We start from the raw sequence: 16,612 nt of genomic DNA, 5'->3' as shown, positions 1-16,612 counted from the left end.
GGTCGACTCTGAGGATCCCCGTTTTTCAATCTCCCACTTGTTCCTTCACTATAAAAGTTAAATAAAATATATCAGATATATGTTGACATATTAATGCTTGTTCTTGAACACTTTCTGCCTCCATCAGGGGGGAGAAATTGATGGATTGGAGGACCAGACCTTGGATGTCATAGTTTAGAAATAAACAATTGTAAATAATAAGATATATTCAATAGGGACCAAAAAAACACTAATCCTCATCGCATTCTGCCAGGGATTCACATCCCACAGGCATGTAAACTGTGTGTGCAGGGCTCTCTGGATGCTTGCCTGCTGGCTTGCATATGCCCTGCGCCCTGGGAAACAAAAGGAACTTATATTCTAAATATAGAGAAGCTATCTAATCGTTTTGGCAAAGAATTAACTCTCACTTGTAGCCAATAGCGGGAGAAGTGTGGGTATGAGGGATAACTTAGCCCTTTTTCTCTGAGTGACGCTCAATTTGGGTCGTTTGCTTGGTCCACTCAGGCTCTTGCCTACCAACCTGCTGGCATGAGCTTACACTCGGGTTGGGCACTGCCGATCGGTTCGGCAAGTGCATTTAAGCTCATTGAATGCTCAAATCTTGTCTGCACACCTTTGATTCTGGACAGGGTCTTTGCAAAACCAAGTTATTCATGTACACAAATTTCTTGGTCACCTTCTCTGGTTACTACGCAACAGTTATATTATCATTTGGTGAAGTGGTTATGTTGTGTTGCAGGTAGGATAGCCTTGGCTAAGTCCCCAAGGCTACAAGTTCGAACCCTCAACTTGAAAAAAGTTTTTTTTTTCAAGATCACCTCCAGACATAAGACATGAGCCAATGTTTCTATCTTGGTGTACTTTGAAATTCACTTACATAAAGTTATTGACTAAAAATATTGTCGTTAACTGGATTTTATGTGAGATGTTCACCCAGTCTGAAGAATCTTCAGAAATCGGGCAACACTTGATAAGCAGTGATGAGGGACGTCTACTCCAAATTCATGAACAGGTGCAGACCCTGGGAATGGCTTAAAAGCCTTTCAGGTCAATTGACCTGAATACCAACAAATCTCTTCTACTGGTTTCGGGTGAAATATATGCATCTGGTAAACACAAGTGAAGTTGTGGGATTTGAGATGAAACTGAAAGAGGTTTAATTCTTAGCAGAGCCTGGCATGCACTAGTAGGCAGTGGTGGAGAAAATCAGAATCAAAGAGCGAATATCACTGGCACAACTGATAAGCACCTGCCACTTACCATCATAGATGACTAGCGGACCGATTTAATTAATGTCACAAGTTGCCCAAGATTTGGAGATAGAGTAGACTCACAGTCCTTTCTACTGGCAGATTTCACTGCAATGTATCCACTATAGAGAGCCGCTACAAAAAGGCATGACAATTGTCTTTGTACTGCTTATGTGATGGTGAAGATAATTATGTGACCCAGTGATATAGCCTGTCGTTTTGACGCCATCTGTATACAGGACTTCGTGTGCCGCAAATGGGAGCCAGTCTGATTGAACATCCGGATGTGGATTGAAGGAAGCATAAGAGTTACTTCAATATATGATAACTTTACTCACTCCCAGCCACTGAGCCTTTGAGCGGTTTGTTGAAGATTGCCAGTAGGTCTGGCACTACCTAGGTGTTCTTCTGATTTTTCTCGGCCTTCAACTCGTGGCTACAGACCAGAGTTATGGGCAAGTTATGGGCTCATCCCCAACATGGCCCAGATAGACTTGTGCTCGGAAAGACATATGGTCGTTATCATTCATCAGCACCTCGCCGTCCATATCCCGAAACAGTTGAATCTTGTGATCGGCGATACCCTCAGCAAGTGTTTAAAGGTTCAGTCCATAGGACCGCAAAAAACTGGTGGACCAAACTGAACCAGTCCATGGTCCGGTCTTTTTTTCCATTGTAGTTGCCCCAATTTGGGGTTGGTCCGGTTGCTGGTTGCCTCATTTTGAAAATCTTTTAAAACCGTTCAAAGACCGGTTTTGATCGGTTGCAACCGGTTAAACGGTCACATGCATTACATACCCTTGTAACCACGTTTATTACCTTTTATTGGGTTTTTGTTTCATCAAAAATGGTTAAGAATTGAGAAAGATATAACCAAATCCATATTTTACCCAAGTCTCTAGGAGATGTAATTCGGTTTCAGTCATAGCTATGTCAAATCTTCATTAAATCTCTTCAAAATTGGTAGAATGATGGGTGTTTACATGCTTTACTATATTATATAACCCGTTTATTTTTCAGAGTAATAATAGTTGAGATACAACTGGTTTATATTGGTAATAAATTATATGCGAAAAAACCGGTCTGGATCGGTCTGAACCGGCTCCATAGACTGCAAAAGACCGGTTCTAGGTGGTTCGGTTCAGTTCCCTCAATATCTGGGTCGGTCCTAGACCCGTTGCGGTCCACGGTTGCGCATTTTGGGGGCAAAAAACTGGACTGAACTGAACTTGCAAACACTACCCTCAGCGTTTACAATCTGTGACCTTAGGGAAGACACCGTTTGAAGTGGCATGATAGAGAGCACATCAATTTGACTCAAGGAAGAATCATCTGGGTCAAAGGATGTTTTGGAAGTCATTGCACCTTCGTCCTTGTAAAGCCAGTAGTAAACTGATTGATAATAATGAGTAACGTGGGTGTGCATGATACATGATGAAATTCCCGTTCGCACCATAACGAGGCTTGGACGTCACAGCCTCAGGGAGACCCTTCGATTGTGCCGTGCTCACTGACGGCTTTTCAGCATCTTCTGCCTCAACTGCTAAAACCATGGGGTCATCCTTAGATATCCCCAGGCCAAAAGGCTCCTTGAGGGCCAATTTAAAGGACTCCATAACAGCTGTCTGACTTGAAATCGATTCAAAGAGTGTGGCATTTGTAGCTCCCGACAATCCCTTGATCTTGCAGAGATGCTTTTTGAAGGATAAAGTGGCACATGAGGGAGTGGCGAGTTTCAGAAGAGTGCAACTGGTGAATAGGTTGTTTACATAGCCCAGGTTGTTCGTTGCAATTGGACTGTCTTTGGTGAATAGGCAATAGTATAGTGATTAAGCAGAGAATTTGTATGAGAATTGCAACAGCACCTCATAGAGGACGACACAATGTAACGAGGACCGCTTGTGTCAGGAGTTTCAATCTATGTAATGCATTGATATGCCAATTTTTCTGATGAGAACAAGTCTGCGCCAGGACTTGCTGCTCCACGTCTGATGAGCCTTGCCCAGATGGAGACGCTGATCTTCTGTCGGATCCAGCTGTGGTTGGGGCCATTTGGAGAGCTATCTTCAATGGTGCTAGATGGTGAGTGGAAGAGTTTGATCAGCGGAGGCACATCTTCCGTGCTGTGCAAACAAGATTAGATTATGATGTAGCCGGAAACTTGCCCAATCAATAATCGCCCGAAGATGGAAAAATCTTCGATATTGCTCATCATGCTCAAGTACAACCCAGTGAATAAGTGGGTATCGGGGGGTGTTTTTGTCAAAAAAGCCGCGTCAGTGGTCACCTCTCCACTCCGATACTACGCCCTGTCCATGAGCATGGACAAAGCCATACAACAATAGCGAGAATCGGACAGTGAGTTTGTTTGGCCCAGAGATGCCTCTTGTGAAGTTGGCCACCATAAATGGGTGCACTTGTACTTCTGGTGAGTCATGACACACTCCTATTCAAATGCAGGACCTGTAGGAGTGATCAAGTGAAGTGCTCGGAATGTGTCTTACATGTCCGTTAATTCAAGACGTCTACCCTGGTGGTCAGGAGATATTGAGGAGGAGCGAAATAACTTGAAGGAGTGAAATAACTTGATATCTGTGGATTACTTAGTAGTATAGAGTTGGACAGGTCGTCCACAGTATGTGACTTGGATCTAGCATGAAGTCAGTGAACTTTGTTATACTGCATGAATATCTTAATATGCATTGAATATTTGGCATACTCACAGGGTATTGTCAAAGTTCTTTGACTCTTGCCCACAAAATCGGTTATGGACATGTTTGACGTATTTGAGTACAGCTTTGCTTTCATTTCATGCTCGGAGACGTACAATTCTTAAAAATTGCCCACAAAAACAGCTCCAAAGCTGAACTGATACTAAGACTGAGGTATTGGGGAAATGCGCAGATATTTTTAATAGGTGTTTGCTGTGTCCCGATGGTGAGGGACGTCTGGCCACTTTTTGTGTCGCATAAAAAGCGCGCATGGTGACAACATGGTGATCGTGGATGCCTGGAGAAATTTTTCAAGCAATCTTGAACATTACAGGTCAAGATAGTCGAATTCCAAAGCAGGGGAGAGATGTGATGTGTAAGCTATGGCTGGTCCGAAACCACAATATGCATAGAACAAGTCATGTGATGTTTGCGGGGAAAAGGTCATTGCAGCTACAACCAATATAAAGCAGCGCTATTCGAGTGTCATTCTGAATCTACATTGAAGCAGCAGATTAACTGAGTTTGCACGTTTGAGAGCATTTCAACGGCATGTCGGAGAAAGAGGAAAAGAGGTTGTTGTTTATTGTTTGTCATCCTTTCCTCGAAACAGTCTCTTCCTCGAGCTGCTCAAACCAATTGCGGGTCTATTCAATGGCAGCATACCTTTCAGGAGTAACAGAATTCATCGCCCCAGCCTGCAACACACGTGACCCCATTAACAAATGACCATCGACATCAGGTACTGCTGCCACCAAGCTGCCACTCCAAGCAGCTCAACTCCCGCCCAGCCCACTATCAAGCCTCCGGCACACAAGTGGCATGTTCACCATCTCCACTCGATCCCTCTGTGCGAGAAGAGCACACGCACGATGATAGTTGAACATATGTTGTGGGTCTATGGTACGCTGCATCCATCATGTTTTAACATTTGAATGCTTCAACTCAACGCAGGGAGAACGCGCTCTGCCCAGGCTAGAGCTGGGCTTAGCATGACTGATTGTCACCTAATCATGCACACCGTCAGAGAGAATTATGAGGAGGAGGACGAGCTCGGAAGTGAAGATGAAGATGCAGGGGTCCTTAGAGCGAGATCGGGTGTCCGCAATGACAAGGAAGACGACAGGCTATGGCTCCAGGATGAAAGACTCGCACAGAGTCTCAGATTACGTGCAGAAGGGCTCGAGAAAGTCATCACGTCCACGCTCGAATAACCTCCTCATCTAATCGACGACGACATCATTACACCACCAAGTTCACCCACCTCAAACCCTCCAAGCATCCACATACTTTACCGAATGGCGTCTGCTTGTGCTTCGCCCTCGGCATGATCTTCTTCGATGTGGAAGGGAGTATGAACTCGGAACCAGCGGAAAGAAGAATGATCCAAACCCTCCTTCCCGCACCTCCATCCTCACAGCTTCATTCTCCTCCTCTTTCCCCAACATTGGGAAAAATGGGGTGAGATTATGAGGTGGGAGTGGGATTCGGGCTTCTGGCTTAAGGGGGAGTGCGGTAATGTGGAAGGCCATCCTGGACTGACTTGGGGAAGCAAAGGGATTGAAAACAGCAAGGAAAAGCACAAAGAAGGGGGGACCAAACAGGATTGGGGAACACAAGTTGATACCACAATTATTCGTCTTTCGACCCTTCACTGCTGCTGAGCTGGGAGAGGGGAGGAGGAGGATGTTGGTGTTTGAGAAGAGGAGAAACATTCTGCAGGGTGTGAAGGCTGCTTCGGGTGTGGAAGGGAGTCCTGATCAGCAGAAGAAGGCTGAGAAAGTGGGAACACATTCTCTCCCATTGATACACATTGCACGGGGATGACCGTGAAAGTGCAAAACACGCAAACAAGGATCAAGCATGTTTGGAAAACCCTAAACACCTAAACACTTACTCACACACACACACACACACACACACTATCACAATCTCAGTGCACAAGTTTGAGGGCCTTTGGTATTAAGAAATACCACTTTTGTCTTCTTAGGTTTAAGTCTCAAGAGTTTTCATTCAAAATGGGTTTTTATTATAAAGTGTGGTTTAGAATAGTTCAATAGAACAAAGTATGTCTTTTCTGGGAACTTGGTCTCTTAAATGCAAAGTTCTTTGATCACAGTTTCTTTTATTAACACAAAACATGACTTCAATTGACTTTTATGACTCCCATGAGTTTTTATTATGTCACTATGCTCCAAAACTAAGGGTACGAGTACACTGTCTTGTCTAAATGATACTGTGTTCTTAAAACCTCTTATTCAAAAGTCTCCAAGTAAGTTGACTCCCAAGCACGCTGGCTTCGTTCACACTGTACTTTTCTGACCATGAAGAAATCTCCTTTAATTGATTACAACTGTCCACCTCCTAAGTTCCTACTTGGAGTGCAACTAGCTAGTCAACAGGGGGGCGATTGCTTGCGTTTTGACCTGCCAGCGCACTCCTTATATACTCCAGGAACCCCTATCTATGTTTTACATGTGTTTTAATCAATACTTTCTATTCCTCTACTGATTCCTACCGGATTCCACAGTGATACAGGTGAAACATATTCAACCGTATAAAATCCGATTTTTGTGATTTTACCATTAAAATGGTCTTCTCTGTACATATACTATATACAGTTGCAATGATATAAAAGAGTCTTTGAACATACCCGGTTCAGTAGACTAAAAGTGCATATGCGTCGAGTCTGAACATAGGACTAAGGCCTTGGAGCTGGCAGCAGTATGTGCCGTGACATTATACTTGGGGCCTATCTAGGATTCACCCACTATGAAATAGAGTATAAAGAAGCTCTAGAGTAAACCACCCAATGCAGGGACAAGATTGCATTACTACCAAGGGTTTAGAAACATGTAATGGATTTTTAATATGGAAACTCAAACTTTTATCCTGCGATAATACTTCCAAGACTTCTAGAGGATAAACTACATGTGGACATTATGAAATAATGTTCTACTACTAGAAAGACTATACTGCGACTATGTAGTATATGTACGAGGACCAAGCGTGGCTTGTGGCCATGTAAAACATCAAGTACGGCAATACCCGCGTACGCATCAAAGAGTGATGTGTCGTATTGTCCAAGACACATGATGCGCAAACCTGGAAAGACCTTAGGTAATCCATCCTGGAGACCCCCTGATAATTAAGAAAGTCATTTGAAGCTCTTCGGAGTGCCATCCGATCTCCATATGATAACAGAAACCGTGCTGAGGTATTTTAAATTAACAACCTCTGGAAATAAAGAAGCCGGCAGTGTGTCTGCATACATATCAAACACATCAGCATGCCCATCACTGAAATGACACGATATGTCAAATTAGTGGGGAGCGGCAACCCACTGCCAAATTTTCAACTCCGCCGTATTTTCCCATCACCAAAGACCTCGTCAAGAAATGGTCAATCGTCTTGACTCCTCGTATTTACTTCGACACAACAGTAAAATACCAATTTAAGTGCAGATGTATGTAGATGGAGTATAAGTCAAGGTGGACATGAACAATTTAGATCAGTAATACAAATATTCCGCCATTTGGTTTCTTATTTCAAGCCTTGCAACCCCCTCTATAAAATTCTGTTCTGAACAAATCCATCCCAGGTTCCAGCCCTTCGTACCTGCAAAAATTTGAAAGAATTGCTTGACAAATGAAGCAGCAATCCACGGCGGGAGAATGGCATGGTAGAAGACGCGTCGATGATCACGTGTCTCATTAAACAAAGTAATGAAAGCGCGATTCAAGCGCGACTACCGACGTCGGCGACGCGTTATCGTCGTCACCTCTGCATACATTCACTCGTCAACCATAGGTCCTTTGTATAATGGGCAAAGACACGTGGAAACTGGGCCGGAAGTCGCGATCGATGTTGCAGACTTCCCAGGTGATAATGAATCTTCGCAACATCCACTCCGACAAGGAAAACAGACCAGAGCACTCACTGCAAGAACTTTCCCTGATGCGCGACCTTTCAGTGATGCAGTTGCAGCTCCAGAAGACCGAGAACCTGCTTACTGACGCACGCCGTCAACGCGATAACAACCGTCGACGAGATAATCGAAGGAAAGTCAAGGAGGAGATGCTTGAGGAAAAGCTGAAGGAGATGGAGGCCGAACGGGACGAGATGAAGGTGGCACAAAGGGAAATGGAGGGACTAATCAAGAAACAACAAGAGGAAACTGCCAAAACGACGTCTCACCTTCAAGACTCGAATGAACACCTTCGCAAACAAAACAAAGCCCTTCAAATGAAAGCTTCCCGGGCTTTGACTGCGAAATCGAAGTCAGCGGAGGTTGTAGATGCACTTGCGTTAACCTCAAGACGTCGCCTCAAGGAGGACGGGGTAGTAACTGACAATGCTCGAATCCTCGTTCGCGACCTGATTGAATGCAACATTCCGGTGAAGCATGTAGGGAAGGCTATCAATGTTGTGGCGCAACACTTTGGTATCGAGGTGCCGGACAAAATCAGCGAAAGAACAGTTGGGCGCGTAGTTTTGGAGGGTGGTATTGCAGCAGAAATGCAAATAGTTGATGAAGCTAATCACTCGCAAAGTAAGTCAATTGACCTGATCAAAGATAAAGCTCACATTTCTTCAGACATAACATTGAGTGGAGATGGAACAACGTTACGGAATGTTAACTATGAATCGAAGCACTTCAATTACCGAACAACATTGTACAACGCGACCGGTGCAAGTTCCACAGAGTTGGGTAGCCGGAATGACCATCGTGACCCCCCTGATTCTGAGCGCGTAACTCGATTCCTGGGCCTCACATCGTCAAAAGATCACACAGCAGAAACCCAGATTATGGGCTGGAAAGAAACAAACTCAACCTTTAACGAGACTTATAGTGACAGTCCGCGGGGGAAGATCAATCCAGTGAACCCTCGCGCGATACCCGCAAAATTCACAGGGAATGGAACAGACCACGCACCAGATCAAAAGAAGGTTGCGCGAGGATTACGCCAGTGGAAGGTTGAGAGCGAGCGGATTGTTAGAGGGGAGAGGGAAGCGAATACGTGGACTGTGGAGGCGCTGCTCAAGGTAGTCGTGGAAGAGAACCAGAAAAAGGTTTCGGCTGTGGGAGGACTTGACGCATTCGACGCATTATCTCCACAGGAACAAGACGTCCAAAACAAGGCAATGTATGAACGGGTTTGCTCCCACGTTGGTGAGAAATCTTTTAATGCGATGAGCGCTGCTCAGCAGCATGCCGCCAATTTGTTCATTTGGGCGGGGTGCTGCATGCACAAGGAACTCAATGCAATTAAAATCGGCGATACGTCGATGGGTGCATTCTGGAAGGAAGAAAACCTTACACCACCTATGAAGCTGATGAACAAGGACAATGCACGAGCAGCAGGTTCAGGGTCAGCTACTGCCAAAGAAAATGCAGAAGCCGTATCGCAGGGTGGGGGAACAAAGCTCACGTCTCTGGCAGGAGCAATATTCAACCATAAGGACGATAAAAAGGGACAGGGCGATACGTTCCGGATGTTTTTTGAACAGGAGATCGGGTATATGATATCTTTTCCGGACACGAGCAACACGCGCTATCAATCGCACTGCAGGGCAGCCTGTGAGCTCCTTGTTCATAGATCCCTGTATATTAAATTTCTTGACCAGGTCAGAGACTTTCGTTAATCCATTGAGTGCTTACCCAGGCATTGACCTGTTGTTCCCAGGTTCGAGACAAGAAAGAAAAAAGAAATTTAAATCATATGGAGAATAATGTATACCTGGGACTCCACGACATTCCAACCCTAACAGAACTCGCCGTACTGTCTCTGTACAGCCAAGCCATCAGCCATCCTTACTTGCGGCAGGTGCGCGGTCCTGGAAAGCAATTTACCAATGTCTTGGACCTTGGACCTCTCCACACTCGGGTGAAAGAACATTGCCACGCAATTATTTCTAATCCTGACCTCCTTCTTTCCCCTGGTGCTACAAGCGCAACAGGAGCACTAGACGGTAAAGTTTGGGAACGCCCAGAAGCTGTCTACACAGTGCATGCGATGATGGATACACTACCTCATCTCCGGGGCGCTTTGGTTGCATTTTTTACAGGTGCATTGGAGGGCTGGAAGCGTTTTACCACGGAGTTTGAGCCTGGTGGTGCAATTGATTTAGCTTCACCAGAGGAACACGAGCGTGCATGGATAAAAACAACTAACGATGACAACGAAGGGGCTCTAGGTGTTCTCCGTGTTGGATCACGTCGAGCACCAAATATGTCGAATCACCAACGGAACACACGCGAGATGCACAAGAAAAATCAGACAAAGCGTTATGTCCGCCGAATTTTGACGCATGCAGACCTCAAGTATCTCCGGAGAAAGGCATGCGAGAGGGACAGTAGCCAGCTCGAAAAAACCCGGAGGTTAAGGCAGGCCAAGGCTGATCGTGATATGGTAGAAGCTAAACGCGAGAAGGACAGCGCGAGGAGTGCAGCCAAAGCCAAGGTCAATGCGGAACTTGATAAGGTGACTGTTCGCCTCGACGTGTCAGCTGTTGAGGCTTCACCGGGGTCAAATGCGACGCTGGACTTAGAATTGGCGTGGTTTCGACGCATCGACAAGGAGGTCCTCGTGAAAGGCAAACTGGGCAACAAAAACCTCAAAAAAGAGGCTTTATTAAAAGCCATCGAGCGCCACCTAGTACGAATGTCTAGAGCTCAAAACCAGCAAGAGCTTGAAGCTCAACTCGACCTGAGCAGTGAATGGGAAAGCTACATTCCAGAGGAGAACACATCCGACATTGATAGTGACGCAGATATGGAACTTGGCTACTAAATTTAATCATAATAGTATACTATATATCATATTAAACAACATAGGCTTGTAGTTTACAATGTTTTCAGTCCCTACGTATTGATTGAAGCCCGATAATAATCGTCGACCATTGAATTTGACTGTTTGGCGTGAGATAAACAGAAACAAACAGCACGATTTCATTGGCGCGGTTGCCGCTCCCCAAAATTAGTAGCTGAGCCCATGATAAAGAAGCATGTGGAACCGGTCTGGACTAGATATAATTAAAACCGGATTGTTCTGCATACACATCAAACACTGATGTGATTGACAAAGAAAAGATACCAACACTACAAAAACTGAAGTGTACCACAAGAGAGACACTATAAACTATACCACACGATCATTAAAAAGCTATTTGTATTTCGGACTGATACATAACTGTAGAAAACACATGTAAAAGCGTAGATAGGGGTTTTTGGAGTATATAAGGAGCGCACTGGCAGGTCAAAAGGAAGCAATCGTCCCCCATTGACCAGCTAGTTGCACTCCAAGTAGAGACTTAGGAGGTGGACAGTTGTAATCAATTAAAGGAGATTTCTTCGTGGTCAGAAAAGTACAGTGTGAACGAAGCCAGTGTGCTTGGGAGTCAACTTACTTGGAGACTTGAATAAGAGGTTTTAAGCACAGTATCATTTAGATGAGACAGCGTACTCATATCACCAGTTTTGGAGTGTAGTGACATAATAAAAAGCTCAAGGGAGTTATAAAAGTCCAATAAATCCATGTTTCGTGTCAATAAAGAAAACTGTGTTCAAGAACTTTACATTTGAGCAACCAGGTTCCCTGAAAGACATACTTTGTTCTATTGAACTATTCTAATACCACACCCAATAATAAAACCCCGTTTTGAGACGAAAACTCTTGAGACTTAAACCTAAGAAGACAAAAGTGGTATTTCTTAATACCAAAGGCCCTCGAACTCGTGCACTGAGATTGTGATAGTGTGTGTGTGTGTGTGTGAGTGAGTGTTAAGGTGTTTAGGGTTTTCCCGACGCGCTTGATCCTTGTTTGCGTGTTTCGCACTTTCACGGTCATCCCCGTGCAACGCGTATCAACGGATTCCAGAGGATTCCAGGAATTCTGAAGGAATCCAACTGGAATATGCAGGAATCCAAGTGGAATAGGCAGAAAATCTCATTATTTAGGTTATAAATCAGAATAGATCAGCACTGAGCTAGAGACTTAATCTGCACTAATTCAATTCCTCAACAGACAAAATTTCCTATACAATTCACACCTAGTCAAGTCATAGACCTCAGTAGACAAATTTTAATCTATTTTACTACAAATTCACACCTACTCAAGCCATAAGATCTCAATAGAACAAATTTTCAATGCATTTTATTGATACATAAAATCTATTTTATTACAGTAGGGAAGGGGGATGGACAAAGAGAAGTATGAGGAATAGGGAGGCATAGGGAAGGGGGGAGGGGGGATGGAAGGGAGGGGGGAAAGATGGGTACAGAAAGGTACACATAAGGAAGGGATAGAGAAGGGGGAGAGAAAGGGGAGGGAAGATGGACAAGGAAGGGGAAGAGAAAGGGGGGACAGGGAAGGGGGGAAAAGGGAGGGAAGGAAGGCTCGATGACGTGGGCGCTCGACGACGTGGGCACGCGTCGTCGTCGTGTCGCGTCGCCGTCGTCGTGTTGCGTTGTCGTTGTCGTGTTGCGTTGTTGTTGTCGTGTTGCGTCGCCGTCGTGTCGCGTTGTCGTGGTGTCGTGTTTTCGTCGTCCGACAACGTGGGCGCGCGTCGTCGTCGTGTCGCGTTGCCATCATCGTGTCGCGTCGCCGTCGTGTGGTGTTGTCGTCGTGTGGTGTTCTCGTGGTGTCGCATTGTCGTCGTCGTGTCGTGGCGTGTCGCCGTCATGTCCTGTTGTCGTTGTGTCGCATTTTCGTAGTCATTAGTGGGGTGGGATGGGATGGAGGAGGGGGGGCACTTACCTTTGGATGACGACGAACGATGCCACGTCGCTGATAGCGACGTGGCATCGTTTGCTGGTGACGTGGCGCTCTTGCGTTGTTCTTGACGCATCGAGGTGGTCGGGGTTGCGGATTGACGAGCGTCGTGGGTGGTGGTGACAACGGGTGATCGTGGTGACGTGGCGATGGGTGGGCGTCGTGGACGAAGGTGGTGGTTGAGAGGAAAGAGTGGTTTGTTTGTTGATGACGCCCAAATCAAGCGTCGGATTTGCCGACGCTTGATTTGGGCGTCAGGAATTCCGTTCCGTCATACTGTACATAATCAGGTACTCGGTCACCTAAGACCGTTTTATTCATTACCAGTGTATAACTGTGTAGAAATGCCTGAAATTTTGAGAATGCGCTTTCTTGGATATCAAAAACACCTACGCAAAATTTGGGAATTTTTGAGTGTCTTATTATTTCTCTATGAATATTTTACCGTTGAGACTCGAGAGCTGGCCAGCCTATCGGGTACTCGGCCACGTTGAACTAATACAAATTTGTATTGGCTCTGTTCGGTTCATTATGTTTCAGGATCACTGCCCATAATAGGAAATACACCATTTCGAGGCGCTCAAGAATCATCCATCTGTAACTCAGTCAGTTCTATTCCAATTCACACAAAATCTTTTGGAGGTTTCAAAGGAAGTTCCATAATATTTGGGCAGCCTTAGTGGGAGCTACCACTGCCACACACCAATGCACGACTGTCCTTTGTCGGCCTGTGGAACTCATCAATTTCACTCCTTTTTAAGATAAAAACACTCTTTGATGAATTTGAACATAAATTTATTGAAATACAATTATTTCTTCAGTCATTCTTTTAAATTTAACTCTGATTTTATCATTCCACACTATTCAAGCATTCATGGATTGGACTATGTTACACCTTTGACTTCAATGCTATACAGAGATCAATTTGGTCATGAATAAATATTTAAGAGGCCAGAAACAGCCCAGAAAGACAATGTGTATATGACAGATCAGTGATAGAGATATACCATACACATCTGTGACTCAGTTTGCACCAAAAAATCCTGAAGTGATATTTCAAAAACAAAGATATAAATTACTTATACTTATTGAACCTTCCAAGCCATGTATGACACTGGGGTAAGTAGCTTGACTGGTATTTGATGCTTATCTGGCATCCAATCCTTAATAGTATGCATAAAGAGTGATAAAAAGGAGTGAAATTGGATTAATAGTGAAAATAAATTTAAAAATGCTTGCTTCCAAAGAATTTGGGGTGTTTTCACAGAATTTGAGGATGGGAGAAGTTTGACAAAGTATGAATTTCACTAATAACAGCTATAAAATACAATTTAGAACTTTTATAGTTGACTTTTCCCAATTTTGAAGACTTACTTCATATCCAATTATGATGTTTGCTTTTTATGAAGATGCCAGTGATATTTTTATGAACTGAGGCTTGATCCTTTCATTCTCCACCATTATTAAAGAATGAGCTTCTACTGAAGTTCACGTAAGATATTACAGTGAATTTTATTATAACAAAATTCTCCTAAACGACAGCTTTCTAACGCATATTTTTTCATGGAGAACAGCAAAGAACTGACAAAGATAGATGGAGGGCTGGTCTGTGCCGCTATACCCACGGATATATCCGTACCGTGGCTTATCCAATCCGTGGGTGGGAAAATCCACAGATCGGGTACGGATAATACCCGGATGTATCCATGACAGTCCCTATATACACCAGAAGATTCTTTCCAAGAATCCTATGCAGTCTAATATATCATTGAGATCCAGCAAATGTTGTTCATAGAGTTTGATTGTGGCCAGTTAGAGGTCAGCAGATATTTTGTGATAGCCCATAAGTCAAGATGCAAGATGTGACTGAGTAACACAATCAACTGTCAAATTTTTCTAAGTTAAACTATTCTGTCATTCCATTCTATTTTTGCGTGACTGCCATTATTTTTGCAAATGGCTGTAAAGTGATCATCAGGACAGGGAGAGTCCAAAGCTCATAAGCTGCCAATTTCTTTAATGTGATTCAGATGCTGTAGATTACCATCCCCTGTGACATGTCCATTCGATCCCGGCTTGAGGCTAGGGAGATCAAGAGTTTGAGGTAGCAGTTTATGAGGTTGCTTTCAGCATTCAACACCCCAGACCGAAACAGGATGCATGGCAGGAATTATTTTCCTCCCTACCAGCAGTAGCAAACTTTTTTTTTTTCTTAACCAATTATTCAGTGTTTGTCCCCTGCTTCGCATTACATGGTGTGTCAGGTCATGAGTTCAACTAATCTTGTGAAGTACATGGCAATGATATTGGTTGGCCTCAGATAGGCATTTGAGATTGTAGCATCAAGATAGGCTCTGGAGCCATGTCTGGAACAGCTTTAGATTTATCAAATTTATCAAAAATTAGGCTGTACAGGGGAAGGGGGGATCCCATAAATTGTTCACTATAATTTATCTTTGAATCATTTTTTTTGAATAATCATCCTAAAAGGTGATATTTCATTTACAACTACTTACAATGTTAAGGAATATTGATAACATAACAGCAGCTCATGTATCAACATTTTAGAGCAGTTTAACAATTTTTCTTTCACCCATTGATCATTTTTTTTTGTTGCCTGAAGCATGCCAACATGTTACCAGGAGAGAGAAGTACATGGAAATTGCTTCCACATGCTCTGAGATATTTTATTAGCATGGACTCATACTTTGATAACCAATTGTGTCAAGTAGAACTGACTTTATATGCTCAGAACAATAGAATTTGTTTTCTCCAATAGTTCAAAAATGCATTCTGGGTTCAAACTAGTGCATCATACAACTTTTTACAAATAAAGTGGGCTATTCAAATATTTTTCTGGCCTGCAGCACATAGCACAAGGAGAAAAGTCATGAAATGCTTCAATAGCTGCCTGATTGGGTGTTAACTACATTACAGTGATTTCAAACATCTTGCTTATCAAATTATACTGGCCACACAAGTAGATTTAAACATAGAATACTTTTTTTTTCTGAGTTGGTGGCACAAACTGTGGTTCTGTGGAAGAGTGGAAAGGTTGTATGTGTTAGAGGCCGCCTGCCTATTTGGGTGATAATTTTGATGGCAATCCCACAGGACAGACAAGAAGAGACACCCAACACACCCAGGCACATGATGATGTGTTGCTGATCTCCCATCAAATTGGATATTTTTGACACTCTGAAGTACATGCTGAATAGCTGCTGTTAGTGTTAGGGTTTGGTTAGGGTTAGTGTCTTTTTGTGTGGTAGCATGCTCTTACTTCAGTCTCCCTGTGCAGTAGCATGTTCTCAGTAAGGTTAGGAGGTTAGGAGGTTAGGGTTAATGGTTTAGGTTTAGAGATATATTCTCCCAGCGCAGTAGCACATTCTCAGTTAGATTAGAAGGTTAGGTTGACAGTTAGGGGGATTGAAACTCTGGCTGCCCAAATTGGGAGTGTGTTGTTAATGGTATGTGTGTATGTGTCCTGTCTTGTATATCCTCCAATCCCAATTGGGAGTTAATTTTTGATTTTCCCAGACAGGTGTTAAATAATGCCCAATTAGGCATTATTTTGTTCCAGACATGTCAAATAAGAGAAAACATGTAAAGTGCTATCTGAAGTCAAGATATGTTGGATGAAAGCAGGCACTGTAGAAGAAGTGTTATTCATACCCAAACATCCTACAGATGAGAGAGTTGGATGACTGGCATAAGTAAAGAACAGAATGATTTACTTGGAATCAATGGGATTGGCTGGTCCTGTTCAATTAGTGTTTGGAAGTTAGGTTAATTAACTCAAAAAATGTCAGAATTGGAATGTTTGGCGGTGTATGTGGCGAAATGTGTGGCGGAATGTTTGGCGGCTACATCGGTC

General features: G+C 43.7%; 3 protein-coding genes across 3 annotated transcripts; 1 reads left to right on the top strand and 2 right to left on the bottom strand.

The window, feature by feature from the left end:
• Nucleotides 1-2,182: 2,182 nt before the first annotated feature.
• Nucleotides 2,183-2,709, bottom strand: LACBIDRAFT_303247 (uncharacterized protein; the record flags this gene model as incomplete). The annotated part of the gene is made up of 1 exon (XM_001883880.1): nt 2,183-2,709. One exon carries the CDS (start codon nt 2,707-2,709, stop codon nt 2,422-2,424), a length of 288 nt encoding a protein of 95 aa, XP_001883915.1. The 3' UTR covers nt 2,183-2,421.
• A 2,053-nt stretch (nt 2,710-4,762) lies between these two features.
• LACBIDRAFT_329775 (uncharacterized protein) lies at nt 4,763-5,679 on the bottom strand (the record flags this gene model as incomplete). The annotated part of the gene is made up of 4 exons (XM_001883879.1): nt 4,763-4,812; nt 4,836-4,862; nt 4,986-5,091; nt 5,371-5,679. 4 exons carry the CDS (start codon nt 5,677-5,679, stop codon nt 4,763-4,765), a joined length of 492 nt encoding a protein of 163 aa, XP_001883914.1.
• Nucleotides 5,680-7,786: 2,107 nt separating this feature from the next.
• LACBIDRAFT_303245 (uncharacterized protein) lies at nt 7,787-10,758 on the top strand (the record flags this gene model as incomplete). The annotated part of the gene is made up of 3 exons (XM_001883992.1): nt 7,787-8,516; nt 8,562-9,592; nt 9,652-10,758. 3 exons carry the CDS (start codon nt 7,787-7,789, stop codon nt 10,756-10,758), a joined length of 2,868 nt encoding a protein of 955 aa, XP_001884027.1.
• Nucleotides 10,759-16,612: the final 5,854 nt, after the last annotated feature.

Source organism: Laccaria bicolor, genomic scaffold (assembly GCF_000143565.1).
Source record: "Laccaria bicolor S238N-H82 LACBIscaffold_23 genomic scaffold, whole genome shotgun sequence".
Classification (NCBI taxonomy): domain Eukaryota; kingdom Fungi; phylum Basidiomycota; class Agaricomycetes; order Agaricales; family Hydnangiaceae; genus Laccaria; species Laccaria bicolor.
This window is presented reverse-complemented; position numbering and strand designations above follow the sequence as displayed.